Here is a 15977-nt window from a genome sequence, read left to right as displayed (position 1 = left end):
AGCAGGGTGGCTGTCCTGAAAGGACAGCTAGCCTATAAGGACTTGCTGCATTCAGGCATTCCTAGCGGTAAAGGACAGGGGAGTTTCGGGGACCCTCCCTCACATCCTGTCATTCCAGATACACTGGGGCCAGGGGCAGGCTTCAGGGCTGAAGCCCGCCAAAGGCAAGACAAACAAAGGGCTCAAACTAGTCTCATCGCGCAGAGTAAAACCCAAGAAAGACCTCACAAACAGAAAATGGCAAAAAAAGAAGACGCCATTTTGACAAAATGGTCACTCATGGGTACTATACTGCAGCTGAGGGTTCAGCCTGCGGTAGAAAAGCACAATGGTAGGAAAATGTAAACCACTGCCACCAGCCATTGAGGCTAAGGGTAACAAAAGTTTTACATTTGAATGTAGGATAAGGGGCTACTAAGTAAACCCCCAGCACTCCACATAAGACAGTGTGTGCTGGACCTACAAAGAGAAAAGTTAAGTAAAGTCAATTTCATTTTACTATTCTTGGGAACTGTAGTTGGACAAGTCTAAAGGATTTCTCTGTGACACTGCACTGAAGGTGCAGTGTGTCACCATACAAAAGGCTGATGCCTATGGAGTTTATCAGACTCCAAAAACAGTGAAAACACAAAATCCAATCAGGTAAAAACACATGAGAGAGTGAGAAACAAAGGTCTGTCTCACTCTAGTGTTAAAATTAAAAAGTCCTAAGTCCAGCAAAAGAGCTGGGGTTCTGTAAGGTTGAAGGGAATTAGCACAGAAACGAAAATTCTCCCTAACAAGTTCGATGACGGTTCTGATTTTGCAGAAGTCGAGGTTGCAGCCTGTGACGGTTTTGTCGTCTTGCTCGATGACGGTGCTGGTGTCGACAGTTTTGTAGACGACGACAAAGTAGATGATTTCGTCGCCGACAATGTTTTTGTAATCGATGACGAGGACAAGTCCGCAGATTTTGCCGGTTTCGCCAATAAGGAAGATGCGGACGATGACTTTGGTGTAGATGACCTGGAACGCAACAAGGTCGGAGAGGAATGCTCACCCGACTTGGAGCTGTACCTCGAAGTAGATGCTTCCTTGGGTCGATGGAAAGGGCTTTGGTACTTTTCCCACCCTGCCTCTCCTTGGAGAGGGCCGGTCCTTGTGAGACGACCTTGAGACATTGGCCTGAGGCTTCCTTCTGCCTTTTTTCGCTGATGGACTGGTCGTCGTGCGATCTGTACCTCTTACTTGAGGTGGTTCGCTTGGCCGTCCTGCCCTGCCGTAACAAGGCGTGACTTTGTACCGAAGCCGAGTCAGAGGCCTCGGCCAGCGTCTTCCAGCCAAGCGATGAGACGTCGGTGACGGTCCTTAAGCGTCTTCGACAAGAAAGACTGCCAGATCTTGCAGTCGTTGATGACATGTTGCGGGCAAAGGTGGAGGCAATAGAGGCATTCCTCGTGGTGATCAGCCCACACCTACACGCCCTGAACAGGCACTTTCTCGTGGATTCCGCCATGAGGTAGGCCCAACTGCATTGTTGACTCGTTTTCGACGATATCCGGCGGCGGGAACATTCGATGGAGGTCTTGTTGGTTTCGCGTGGCCTGTCATCGAACAATTTTAAAAAAAGCTGCTTTAAAGTTGAAATACCAAATGTATGTTGTATAATTCGAAGAAAATTATTGAAGAAAATATTTGAGGACTCACGCACTAACGTGTGGTAAAACATCTGAAGATGGTTGACAGGGGAGGAGTTAAGGGAGTATTCCCCATTGGCTGTGGCCAGTATGACCTAAAATGACGACAGAGCACTAAAGTGACTGAAGTTTCAGTTTAATTTAAACTGCTCTATTCTACAGAGAATTCCCAGCCTGATGAAGGGGAATATTCACAGCACGTGAATCTATGAAAGATCCAATGATGAAGAAGGAGATTTGTCAAGCAGAAAGTTCTGGGCATTGGAAAAGGGGAAAAAGAGAGAAAACAAAGGTGGGTAAAGGGATTCAAACCATTTAGCTCATTGGAAGGGGAATGACCTTGATTACTGGAACATTAATGGATCAGTAAGCGGAAAGGGTGATATTACTAAGGCTTAGGTTTTAAGATAGGTTTAGGATAAACAACAATTTTAATAAAATAACAATAAATAAAATAAATTCACTATCAATAGAAAATGTGAAAAAGTCAAATTAACTTAGAGTTTTAGTAACAAGAGTATGACAGAAATATATAATTTTATCCCTACAGATGAACTGTACTCACCAAGAACAATTGGGTATTTTCCCGACACATCTTGATAATGTACGCAAAGGCACAGTTTTTCACATTGTTCAAACTTTGCAATTCTGGAACCTGCTAACAAAATAATGGCATAACAGAACACGAAAGCATCAGATATACATAATGAAGCATTGGCAGAGCATTCTGAAAGGCTGTCAAAACAGGGTATTGGAATTGCAGGCACCTATGCAGCACCACCAGCGATTCTCTTTTATATGTAGTGAGATAATCGGGTTTGGATAAAAGATACGTGGGGTGTGTACGCTCTATGTGCGCCACTGATCGATGATATATTTTTAAGAGTACAAGTCTAGCATGACTGAGAAACCCCTGGTTGTGTCCTCAAGCCAAAAGGACCCAGTAATACAAAATTAAGTACTGGGAATCATGCGCTCAACTCTTGTGATTTTAATAGATTGTTGTAATCCAACAATTAAAAGTCTGCAACCATAAATCAATCCATTAAATATATACAAACCAAGTTAATTTAACCAAAAGATTCTAGATTAATTGATTAGATTTGTCCGACCTGATGGTCACTGTTAGGTAGAATTAATTTTTTGGGTGTAATTCTCAACTGGTGAGGCCCATAGGACTTTTTCTGGACTCTGGTTATTTTTATCAGTTCATCTGAGTGAGTGGGAACATTTTTCCACACTCCCGTCTTTAACTCTATTTTCGGAACTTTGACTCTTTTAGTTATGTCTTTTTAGAGTAATGCTTACCTCCAACTTTTAGGGCATCTGTAATTTCCAAATACAAAACGCAGCACCTTATGTGTAGTGCTGCTGGAAGCTCCTTGAGCTTCTCTTTTCGGTTTCATTATTAATCCTTACAAGAACAACTGTTCCCAAGGATAGAGGGATACTTTGCATCCTACCTACACTTTTCTTTGTCAGCACACCCACCTTATGTGGAGTGCCGAGGGGATACTTTTCATCCATTTTCTCACTTTTCCTTTAACGTTTTAGTCACAGTAACAAACTCATCTGAGTGGCTGGTGGCAGTGGATGTTTTTCTACCATTTTGTGAAACTTATAACGCAGGCTGCATTCGCGGCTGTGGTAAGAGACCCATGGGGCACCATTAATCCAAAATGGTTCCAGTCTTCTTTTTTAGCCAACTCGAGATGGCTTGTTTTTACGGGAGTCTTCTTCTGCCAGCCTGAGTGGGGGAAGTCTTGCCCACCCGAAAGCACGATAGTGCCTGGGAGGACAGGAAACTGGGAGGACTCAGACTCCATAGGTCTTTGTCCTCCAGTATGCCCGCTTGGATCCAGTACAAACTGGGTGCTTGGCTGTTCCTTAGTGACAACCCACCCCCCAGTTTGAATGGAAGCATGCATGTTGTCTGGCTGGGTTCCTGCATAAAAGGTGAGGATCCTGAGGCTGAAGCAAAGCAGACCACTGGAACTGAAGAATAGATGAGGCAGAGGAGCAGAGATGTCTGCAGCCACTTCCAGACCGCGATGCCTTCTGATTAACCGCTGCTGTCCAACCACTTCTTCCAAGCATCAGGTGCACAACAAAAAGGATGACTCCCTACCTTAGACTGGTGGGTCCAATCAGTCTCAAGATGACCTGGATCTCGAGAAATCCCACGACGAGCTGCAACCTTCTGCGGCTGCAAACCGCCAATACCCTGGGACCTGTGGCTCCTGTGCAGTGCATCGTCTTCCGAAGAACGAATCCTCCCGAAACTTTGGCAGACTCCTTCTGAACCTCACCAGAGGTAAGATTCCAATCCATGAAGTCCCCTCACCAGAGTCCTGGACCGAGAAAGCGCGGCGAACTGACCGGGCGGTAACCGTTCTTCACTGGTGCTTTGAAAAGAGTGCCAAAACCACAGAACTAAGAATCCTTTGCCTGATGCCGCTCCACTCATCGGCTGCTATGAGATCCCTTCCAGGGACTTCTTTTGTCTGCCAAATCAAGAAGCCGGTAACTGGGTCTGCTGCATCGTGGGGGCAATTTGCTGCATCCTCTAAGGTGCTGCAAGTCTCTTGCTAGAAGAACTTGACTAGAGTTCTTTTGCTGCTCCTGTGTTGCTGGGGTGGAGATTCGTGTGTTTGGGAATTCGCCCATACACGATTGCCCGAGCCCAAAGCCTGTGTGCCTACAGCTACTGCCTTGCTTGTTCTGCCCTATAATCCTACACAGACACAATCATAAGTAGATAGGGATGGACTACTCAAACTTCAGGCTTCTGTGAAATTAATGTGAGAACCTATGTGCTATACTTCGGTTTAACTTGATTCTTTCCTGAAAGAGTGAATCAAGGTTTTTGTAACAAAGTATTTTACTTACCTTTGAATTGCTTACAACTATTCTAAGTGACCACAAAGTTGCTTTACCTACCAGTATTATTATTTTGTGATTATTGGTTGATGAATACTTTTGCTAGCCTGAAGAAACTCTTTCTCTTACCTGAATTCTAATTTAAGGTTTACCACTGAAGTGAGTTATACAACTGCAAATGTCCTACTGTATATATGTTTAAAGCTGCACTTACTTACCTGAATTTGATAAATGAAAATAAGTGTTGCCTACTGTATATAATACATATTCCATATTTGTATATAACTGCAAGTGTGTCTCTTCTTGATTAATGGTGTGCTCAAATGTCTTTGTACTCCACTACAGCCCTTTTCCCTCCTAGACTAAGCGTGGCTGCTCGTCCATTGCTACCAAACATTTTGGGTGGTTCCGGCCTACACTAAGAGTTGGATCCGTCCTTAACAGTCACATGTTGTAACATGAATTTTCAAATCAGTTTCCAATTTCGAGTTCAAATATATACCAAGTTATCAAATTAGATAAACTCATAAATTGCCACTTGTGTTGTCATGCGGATTACCACATTAAATGCCAAATTATCAAATCAGTTTCCTCCACGGATTTTCCAATATCGGTCTGACCGGTGGCAAGCCACTATAATACGTATGAATGTTTGGTAGAAAGTATATAGTGCAAAGAGTGGGACTATGGTTAAATAATCTGTTCTCATGTGTAATTATTCCTAATCTGTACCATTTGTTAATGTTAAAGGTTACCTGCACCGCGCACTATCGCCACCGGAGTGGTCCCCTGGCGCATCTGAAAAAGGACGGTGTGAAACTGAGGCTTTTTGTGTATAAATTCATTGGCCTCTTTTAATATTGTTCTTGTGAGGTTCTTATGAATTTTATTATAGCAGTTGGGAGTATTCAAATGTTCCTGTGCCTTTAATATATAGTCTGTCTTGTTAGGAATTACCACTTTTCCTCCCTTATTAGCCTCTTTAATTACGATGTTATATTTTCAAGGTGCTTTAGGCGCCTCCCATTCTTTCTTGCTCATACTATAGTCAAGTCGGTTGGACATCTAAATTCTATGTTTGTCCTCTTGCTGATAGAATTCTTGTGTGACAGCCTTGTAAAAGGTGTCTATTACGTTAGTTGCTGGTAATTGTGGATCACATTTTAATGATGATTTTAGTTGTTGTGTCATTGAACTGTCAGATTGTATTTAAAGCACTCCTAATAGTTCCAAATCAGTTTTTTTGGTCGCATTCTCTAGTGATAAAATAAGTAGTGTATGTCCTGCATAGTGTGAGGAGTCAGCAATGCGAGACTCACAACTATGTTTAGTTTTCTCAAAGTTTCACATTTTATTTTTATTCCCTACCTAGTCTAGGATCCAAGGGAAAAACTCCTAGCATACACAAAACTAACCCTCACACTAAACAATCAAAGTAACACAAAAAACATATAAAATGTTACCAAATGACCAGTGTCTTGGATCACTTCTACTTGTCCTGGGCAGATCTTGCTACCCCAGGAATGTCCCCAAGTCAATTCACTCCAAGGAAAAGAAAGTCTTAAATCAAGTCTTGAAAAGTTGCAAAAGTTGCAAAGAAACAAAAGTTCACACAAACACAAATCCACTGGTAACAGTTTTTCGCTTGATGAAAAGATTCCCTTTCCAAGTTCCACAAAGAAAACAAAAGCAACAATGATATTCCTGGATAGCCTCCTTCCTTCCAGGAAAGAATGGGTAAAGTCTAAGACAAAAGTACCACTTCGGCGTAGCAACAACTCTTCTTCTTGCAACTTCTACAGCGTCTTTGAATACATGTTGTCAGGACTCTTCTTCTTAGGCCTTGTTTTCTCTCTAGCTACTCCCTTCTGTCACTGATACTGTGAGAGCAGGCTTGCTTGCCCCACAGTTTGCTTCTGCTTCTACTACATTGAAATGGTAAGGTTCTGATAAAAGTATCGACAACCACAGTTCTACTGCTGCTACTACGACGACTTTGTATATTAGGCAACTTCAACAAGACTCTTCGACCTCTATAGGTTGGCAAAGCACTCTTGTATGGCAAGAAAGTGCAGCCTCTTTGCCTTTCCTTTCTGTCTTGCAGCCACCAGAAAATCTGTCTTTAGCTACCAAACTGCTGCCTCTCAACTTGAACAGTCCCAGCTCTATAGATTAGTAAGAGTTCTTCTCAACAAGTACCGAGCTCGCTTCCACACCTTCTTGTCTCCAGCAGTTACCCCAAAGCTGTATTGCCACTCTATCAGCCTTGGATAACCTTGTCACCCCTGTATCAGAGGACTGAGTTTTCAACAACTTCAACAACTTTAAAACATTGGGGTTCAGTTCTAAATTAAGCTGGTTTTACTTTCAAAGGGTTTGATCAACTTGCTTGGGTAATATTTGTTCTTCCTGCTACATAAGTGTTCAGTATGTTATACAAGGAGTTAGTTTCTCTGTAGAAACAAAATTAGGTACACACAATTTTGTTTTAATAATGTACTTACTACTTTAAAGATATGTGTTCCCTCTTTTCGGTCAGCATTATACTTCAAAATAAATTGGGAATCACAGTTGCATGTGTGTGACCTCTTCTGATGTTAAATGGGCTCGTAGCATTGCGGGAAAGGCAATTTCTACTTCATAAGGGCTACCAGCAATGTCCTCCTCTTTAATAGGAGGCACAAAACTGTTCGGCAACAGTTTACAACTAACAATAGGCTTCTACCTAGACGCCAATACCAACCTCTCCAAACAAGTTAATATGACCGCCTCAGCTACCGCCTACACAGGAAAATTAATTAGGGCTTGTAGACCCTTTCTATCCACAAACAGCTGCCTCATTCTGGCGAGGGCCCTCATACAATCTAAGCTTGATTATTGCAACAGCCTCTACCTTGGTGCCAACCAAGCTATAATCAAGAAACTTCAGATCCTCCAGAATAATGCGCTGAGAGCAGCACTAAATATCCCCAGGAGAGAGCACATCTCCCACATAAGAATATCTTGTAAATGGTTATCTATCCAACAAAAAATCGACCTGAAAACCCTCTGCCTCACCTATAAAGCCTTAAATCACCTTGCCCCCCCGTACCTCACCAATAAACTCTCCTTCAAGCCTAACTCAAGACTCACCAGATCATCCAATACTCTCTGCCTCACCGTGCCCAGATTCTCCGCCAAAAGAGCGGGGGGCTCAAGCTTTAGTGTCCTTGCCCCTCAACTCTGGAACACCTTGCCACTGAGTATTAAATTGACCAAATCCTTCCAACTGTTCAGGAGATCAGTCATTAGTTGGCTTCTGAAGAAGGAAATCCTCAGATAAACTAAGTTTAGTCCCAACTGCATTTACTGTACATACTTTGAATAGATTGACTAAGATCAGTACCAACTGTATATATTGTACATACTTTGAAATGTGCTTACTACCTGCCTGTACATTCTATATTTGGCATCTTAACGCCACAACTGTATAACTGATTATTTACTGTAATTATGTAACCTATCCTTAAGCGCCCATTTACCCCTGGGTCTGGAGCGCTATACCAAATAAAACAAACAAACAAACAAACAAACAAACAATGGGAAAAGAGACTTTCTCTTCATGCGGGTACTTTAGTTTTGATATAATAAGCGCATGATACAATTCCCTTGTTGAAATAACTTACCACTTCTGTGAACAACATTTACACGCTCCTACTTGCATGCATGAATACATTAAGCTCGTTACAGTTATTGGCAAGGTATTCCGAATGATTTGGAGTACAGAGCTTCCATCCCCAACTCCACCATCACAGTAGGCGGCTTCTACTTCCCGATTTCATTTCTTCGGCTGCTACAGGCACTCCTGGGACCCACACCTCTCTAACACGGGTGTCTCCGATCCGGCCTCATTAAGTCTTCCTTTCTCCAGATTCCCTCGGCTTGCTTTTACACACAGGTGGTGGTAGGATGCACGACTGCAGCAATACATTCACTGCAATTAGGCACATTTGGAAAGACTGTCCGTTTCTCCCAGTCTCGTCCAATGCTGCCACAGCCAAAGCGTGTGTGGGCACACGGTCAACTCAGAGCCTGCAGGAGAAATGTGCTCTTCCTCTGCTCCAGCGTCCATTCTGTGGTCACACTTCCTAGTGATCTGCCAGCCTTGTGCTCTGCTTCGTCTGCTACTTCTGCCAATCTTCCAGCTCCTCCACTAGATTCTTTCTACTGCTCCTTCTTGCTGCTGTCTTTTATGCCCCTCAGGTGGGTTCATTGACTTCAGGTACAGGCCTTTAGGACTAATTGCATGCCTGCCTGACCTTTGCTTCTAAATTCCTCTTCAGCCCTCTTATTCGTCGCAGTCCCCGAGGTTTTCTGGCAGATGTAGCCTACCTCAGAGAAAGGTTTCAAGATGATTTTTCCTCTCCTGTTATTGAAAAAGGAGTTATAGGGTTTAACCTTTTTAGAGGCATATGGAACAGGAAAAGTCACAGGTTCACCGTTCCTTTTGGTATACTTTTGGCATTGTAGAGGATATGGGGATTTAGAGGTATAAAAGATTGGTTCTATGGGTTCAACACTATATTGAATTACTTCTTTAGAATGACCCTTTCAATCCTTAGTAGAAGGTCGAGATATATCAAAATGGCAATAAGTCAATTCCTCCTGTAAGTCTATGGTAAGAGTACTCCTCTTCAAGGGGAAATACTGTCTCACCCTGCGAAATGTCCCCACCACGCTGGGCCTTGTCTCCACCCAAGTGACCCTCCCGCAGACTACCCCCAGGATTGGGATCAGGCAGCGCCTGCCCTTCCTGGCTACCTGGGAGGAGAATTTAGGCAGGATTTTAGTGAGGGATCTGCAGGATTCTTCACAATAGTTAATACTCTATCGGCTAAAATAATTATATCTCTACTTATTTTGTGAGGCACATTGCCCGTGGTGCTTGTATGCATAGCACATGCCCCAGAATCCAATTTGGGCCCTGCTTCCATGGACTGCTGGGACCTTTCCAAAATGGCCGCAGCTTTACCTGGCATCAGAATGCCTCTCCCCCACACCATCCCTTGATGTGATTGGGCCACTGCTCCTTCTAACCGCCAATCACGGGAGCTGGCAGGCAAACGCCGGCCCCTAAGCAATGCCCACAACTAAGGTCCTGTCTGCTCCCTGTCCGCTGACTGGCCGGGTCTAGGGGGTCATCTCCTTCACCCCCCCCCCTCGTGCACATGGAGGCTGTGAAGACCTCCACTCATTCTGGACACATCTTATGGAGCATTATGGATCCTCTACATTTCTCTACGGTCAGGCTCCTTCACAAACTGCATTGATCCTCTTCCATCACACCTGGGACGGTCCCTCCTCTCACTCCACCCCACCTGGACTCCCACTTATTTAGTGGTGCCCAATTGCTGTGTGTGTTTTCACCTTGTACTGCCGGAAATCGAACTTAGCTGTGCCCAATTTGCTGCCTCATCTTCCTGCCCCCATTTGCCACTCTGTATAACCATACCTATCTGACTCGTATGCTGTTAGATGTAGCCTTCTGTAATGAGATGAGGCTTGCTAGCCTGTGTACACACGCCTTTTTTCATGTCTGTAACCATATGTGTATTGTTGCACTAATGTACTATGCACTTTCTGTAACTAGTGCCCAGATGCCCGAGGGCTTTGTGCGCCAAAGAACAAGTTACTTTCTTACCTGGTAACGTTGTTTCGATGGGATGGTCCGACGATGTATTCCATATCTATGACATGTAATCAGCACAGCTGTGGTGATTACATGTCATAGATATGGAATACGTCGGAGGACCCAATCCCCTCGAAATAAAGGTTAAATAAATAAATGCACTAATCATAATTTTCTCTAGTTGGTTGTCTAATGGGTGGTTTATTGTAAAAATATTTTTTTGTTTCATTTTACGGATACGTTTCTAAGTGTCAATATCAATAATTATGGAAGGAGCAAAGAGACCTTTGTTCAAAATGTTACCCTCAAACTGTGTGATATCTCTATTTGAGAGATTCAGTACTAAGTCCTGCGCCTCTGTGTCTTCTGCTTTGTCAGTGATTGCTGCTGTATCTTGGTGTCTGATGTGGTTTTCATTCCGGTGACGACTTCTATCTCTATATCTTCCTCTATGTTTTCTTGAGCTTTTATACTTATTTTATTTATTTTGTTTATTTATACGTGTTGAAATACCTCTTGCTGGTGTTTCTTGAAATATGACCTATTTTTTAAGGGTTTGTTTGAAGTTTTGGTCTAATCTGATGCCTTACTATTCTCTGCTTCACCATCTGCTTCAGAACTTGCTGGTGATGAGGTTGCAGAATCAAATGGTGTGATGGTTTTATTGCCTGTTGGGTCATCATATTTGGGCTGAAGAGTATAAACCCTGTCATTTTTTATAATCATCATCTCTGATGAATTTGAGCGGTTTGCATAACTATTTCTTCTTGATATACTTTAATAATTCTGTCTAATGTTTAATGATTTTTGACCTTGGTTGCTTCAAGTGAGTCCATCTCCTCTTTCTTTATTAAGTTTGTCTATTTCATTCTCTGTTCTTTTAGGTTCTCTATTTGCATGTTCTATTCAAAGTTCCATCATCTGCATGGAGCTATTGTTTAGATGTTCCTCGCATTCCTCCCCTGCATCGTCCGGGTTATTGAAATTTGGCATTATGAAATTCCCAATCCTTTCATCTTGTTCCAGATATTTTATCATCGTAAAAAAATCCTCGGCAGCACCGTTCTCATTGGTCCCTCCAGCCTTTATCACCGGTCCCCCCAGGGCAGCCCTCTGCCCGGCAGCCCCCAGCGGCTAAGGGCCCCGAGGCCAAGGGCGACTCCAACAGAGGCGACTCCAGGAAGTGTCAGCAGGTGTCCGCAGGGGAAGCCACCCCAGTGGCCAGCCGTCAACCAGCGACTACAAGGACCAGTAAGGTAGGAGGGCCGGGGTTGGGAGAGGTACAGCTTTACACCAGATACCTAACCTCGTTGGCCCAAACTGCATTTGATAGAAGGGCCGCCGTGCCCAAATTGCATTGTCTGTACTCCAAACTGCATTGACAGGCTTTTCTCCCACTATACAGGTGTCTCAAAGTTAGCAGGGCCACCGTGCCCAAATTGCATTGTCTGTTCTCCAAACTGCATTGATAGTTGGGCCGCCGTGCCCAAATTGCATTGTCTGTTCTCCAAACTGCACTGATAGAAGGGCCGCCGTGCCCAAAGTGTATTGTCTGTTCTCCAAACTGCACTGATAGGCCACTCCCACACTGTACAGGTGTCTCAAACCTAGCAGGGCCGCCGTGCCCAAATTGCATTGTCTGTTCTCCAAACTGCACTGATAGGCCACTCCCACAATGTACAGGTGTCTCAAACCTAGCAGGGCCGCCGTGCCCAAATTGCATTGTCTGTTCTCCAAGCTGCATTGATGGGCCTCTCTCCCACTATACAGGTGTCTCTCAAACTTAGCAGATAGAAGGGCCGCTGTGCCCAAATTGCATTGCCTGTTCTCCAAACTGCACTGATAGGCTTTTCTCCCACTATACAGGTGTCTCAAACTTAGCAGGGCCACCGTGCCCAAATTACATTGTCTGTCCCCCAAACTGCATTGATAGGCCTCTCTCCCTCTATACAGTTGTCTCAAATTTAGCTGGGCCGCCGTGCCCAAAGTGTATTGTCTGTTCTCCAAACTGCACTGATAGGCCACTCCCACACTATACAAGTGTCTCAAACCTAGCAGGGCCGCCGTGCCCAAACTGCATTGTCTGTTCTCCAGACTGCTTTGACAGGCCTCTCTACCACTATACAGGTGTCTCAAACCTAGCAGGGCCGCCGTGCCCAAATTTGCATTGTCGCTAAGGGAGATGGAGACTCAAGAGAGCCACTGTTAGAACCCAACTATATAACTATACAACCCTTAACTCCACCCTTACCCCCCCGACCAAGCCAACAACTAGACTAAAACAACTCGGAATCGTGCAATGCCGCGCAAACGACCCACCCAGAGGGAAAGAAGAGAAGAAAGAACAAACACCCCGAAACTTCAACTAAGAACCGCAACAACAGAACACACCCCCACAGACAGGATCAAAGATCGGACCAACACTGAAAGAAGAGACAAATCCCTTTACCTAACTCCATACCTCACTGAGACCTACTCACCAGATCGAACCAACGCGACGCCAAAACCAACTACACTGAACAACCTACCAACATCACGAAGAAGGACAAACCCCGCCAGATACAACAAGCACACAACTGAAGCAATAACACCATACATCACCAAAGCAAGAAGAACCCCCAACCCACAACCATGTCCCCTGGAAGACGAACCAGATGAAAACAAAAACCCTAGGCTAAACCTAGAAGTACTACTCGAGAACGCCAACAACCTGAAACCTGCTCCTGAACAAGATCAGAAAACGACCCTAACAAAAAAAGGCAAACCAAGCTACACCTCTAAACTCCACTGCAATCTAATAAATGCAAGATCCATGTCAAAACATTCTACAGAGATCTTCGACCTACTCGACGACAACGGCATCGACATCCTCTTCATCACAGAAACTTGGCTGGACGACAACTACAAAATCACACTCCAAAGCTGCCTTCCAGCAAACTTTAAATGCCTTCAAATAAACAGGAAAAACAAAAAAGGAGGAGGCATCGCAATAGCATTTAAAGAGCAGCTGAAAATAAGAACAGACGAACCACTCAACATCCCCAACTGCGAGTCCATGGTCATACACCTAACAACTAGCCCAAAAACCAACATCACATTCATCCTGGTGTACAGACCCCCAATTTATGATGCATCCTTCGTCGACAACTTCATAGAAGCCATAACCAACATAGCCATCAACCACGAACACCTAATCATACTGGGGGATTTCAACATCTGGTTCGAAGACAGTCATGCCAACTCCCAAAACTCACTGATTGAACAACTCGCCACCATGAAACTACGACAACTAGTAAAAGGGGCAACTCACTCGGCAGGACACACCTTGGACGCAATATTCGCAGAGGAAAAACTCATCACCATGGCACCGCCGATACAAATACTGTGGAGTGACCATCTCATCATCCCATTCGTAATCACTCTGCCTGCTCAAGTCTACATCCAACCTCCCAAACTCACAGCCACCACAAGAATAAACTGGAAAGACGTCAAAAAAGGCAACCTATTCGAACAACTGGAGTTAACCAAGCCCTCAACAACAGAACTAGACCTAGCTGACCTAGACGGGAAAGCGGAGATACTACACAAATGGATTGCATGGATTGCAGATACAATCGACAAGATGGCCCCAGACAAACCATTCACACCATCAAAAAAAAGAGCAATGGCAAAATGGTTTACCCCACTACTAAGCACCATGAAAAAAGAAAACAAAAAGATGGAAACGGAATGGAGGAAAGATTACAATCCAGACAAAAAATGTTCCAGAAGCACATTCGCGCATAAAAGAAGGAAATTCAAAAGGCAAAGAGAAGGCATTATGATGACAGAATCACAAATGCCACCAACACACAAAAAGAAATGTTCCGTATCATTAAAGAAATGAGAAACCCACCAGGCTGTGACAACACCCCAACCCCCTCGGAGAAACTATGCAACAACCTTGCAGACCACTTCAAAAAGAAAATCAATGACATCCGACAAACCATCCAACAGAGACCAACCAGCAGCGACTTACAACCAAACAAACCTAAATCAGAACCGCAGCACAAACTCAATAACTACCCTCAAATATCAGCAGAGGCATTCGCAATGCTGATAAAACACAGCAAGAAAGCGGGCTCACCGATGGATCACTGCCCCCCGGACATCTACAAATCAATCCTCAGACAAGGAACACCAGCAGAATACTTCAGAAACCTTCTAAATCTATCACTGGCAACAGGAACAGTACCAAGGATCTTCAAATCGGCTTACATCAAACCACTTCTGAAAAACACAAGCGGGGACGTAGATGACCTCTCCAACTACAGACCAATCTCCAACATCCCCTACCCGGCCAAACTCCTCGAAACCTACGTATACCAACTAACCCAAGAATACGTTGAAGAACACCATCTGCTAGACCAAGCTCAAGTCGGCTTCAGACCCACAAGAGGTACAGAAACAGCACTACTATCCATCTGGGATGACCTAAAAACAAACGCAGACTCCAACACAACATCTGCCCTTATCCTGCTCGACTTCTCTGCAGCCTTCGACACAGTTAGCCATGACACCCTAACCAAAAGACTAGAAGACATAGACATAACAGACACAGCGCTACGCTGGACTAAATCATTCCTAGCAGACAGAACTGAAACAGTCTGGATCAAATCCTTCAAATCCACCCCACGAGTCAACGACTGTGGAGTACCACAAGGATCCTCACTATCTCCACTGTACTTCAACATCTACCAAACCCCAGTAATCAGAATCTTCAAGAAACACAACATCAAATGTTACAACTATGCAGACGACACTCAAATCATCTACAAGATCGAAGACACCCAAGCCGGTCATTCAAACTTAACCGACTGTCTAAAAGAAGTCTTCAACTGGATGAATGCCAACAACATTGAAAATCAACCCAGGAAAAACCGAAATCATGATCATATCCAAAGACCAAGAGAAGGAAACTGCCATCCCGTGGCCAACGGAAATGGGATCTACACCATCACCATCTAAGGTTAGAACCGCAAATAAACGCAACAGTCAAGAAATGCTTCTTCCTCCTCCACACGGCAAGAAAAATACTACCTTTCCTCTCCTTCACACACAAAACACTCACCATCGTCAGCCTCATCATGTCAAGTATCGACTATGCAAACAGCCTCTACCTCGGTATACCGGAATACCTACTGAAGAAGCTACAACGGATCCAAAACACTGCAGCCAGACTACTCCTCAAACTATCCAGAAGAGACCACATCACCCCGGCCCTAAAAACACTACACTGGCTCCCAGTAAAACAGCGTATCATCTTCAAAACAATGTGCATAACGCACAGGGCAATCAGCGGACAAGGAGCAGAATTCCTACAAAAATAAATAATCTACAAGAAGAAACTCGGAGGCACCGCTTTCTACCACTTAGCCGCGAAAACCTGGAACAACATCCCAAAAGTAATAAGGAACACCAAAGATCACCTTAAATTCAGAAAATTACTAAAAACCTGACACAGGGGTCCACCTGCGAGACCCAGAGAAACGGATACAACTACTCCAGCCAACCCTTACCATCCCCCACCGCCCGTACAGCCACAACTAGGTTCCACGAGGCAGTGGAACGGACAAGATACCACCAATCACCACACAACCGGGTGTATGGACACTAGCAGCGGCGCTAGTCATGTGGAGGGGGTGAGGAGCATGCAAGGTTATTAAGGGAGCGGGCGGAGGGGACAGCTAGATCCTCAAACGGCCTCGAATGAA

The 15977-nt window shown here is 44.3% G+C and overlaps 1 protein-coding gene across 2 annotated transcripts in view; it reads right to left on the bottom strand.

Moving 5' to 3' along the window:
* LOC138468319 (exportin-5-like) overlaps nucleotides 1-15977 on the bottom strand; it is a 2047117-nt gene that overhangs the window by 965700 nt on the left and 1065440 nt on the right. The window contains exon 20 of one of the 2 annotated variants that reach the window (XM_069608821.1): nucleotides 2242-2334. In XM_069608821.1, coding sequence (XP_069464922.1) covers nucleotides 2242-2334 — 93 coding nt within the window. The remainder of the gene's footprint in view (nucleotides 1-2241; nucleotides 2335-15977) is intronic. The other variant, XM_069608822.1, reaches the window with a different exon arrangement.

Source organism: Ambystoma mexicanum, chromosome 4q, assembly GCF_040938575.1.
Source record: "Ambystoma mexicanum isolate Mex_15411 chromosome 4q, UKY_AmexF1_1, whole genome shotgun sequence".
Classification (NCBI taxonomy): Eukaryota; Metazoa; Chordata; class Amphibia; order Caudata; family Ambystomatidae; genus Ambystoma; species Ambystoma mexicanum.
Note: the sequence above shows the minus strand (reverse complement) of the source record. Positions and strands in the feature narration are given on the sequence as shown.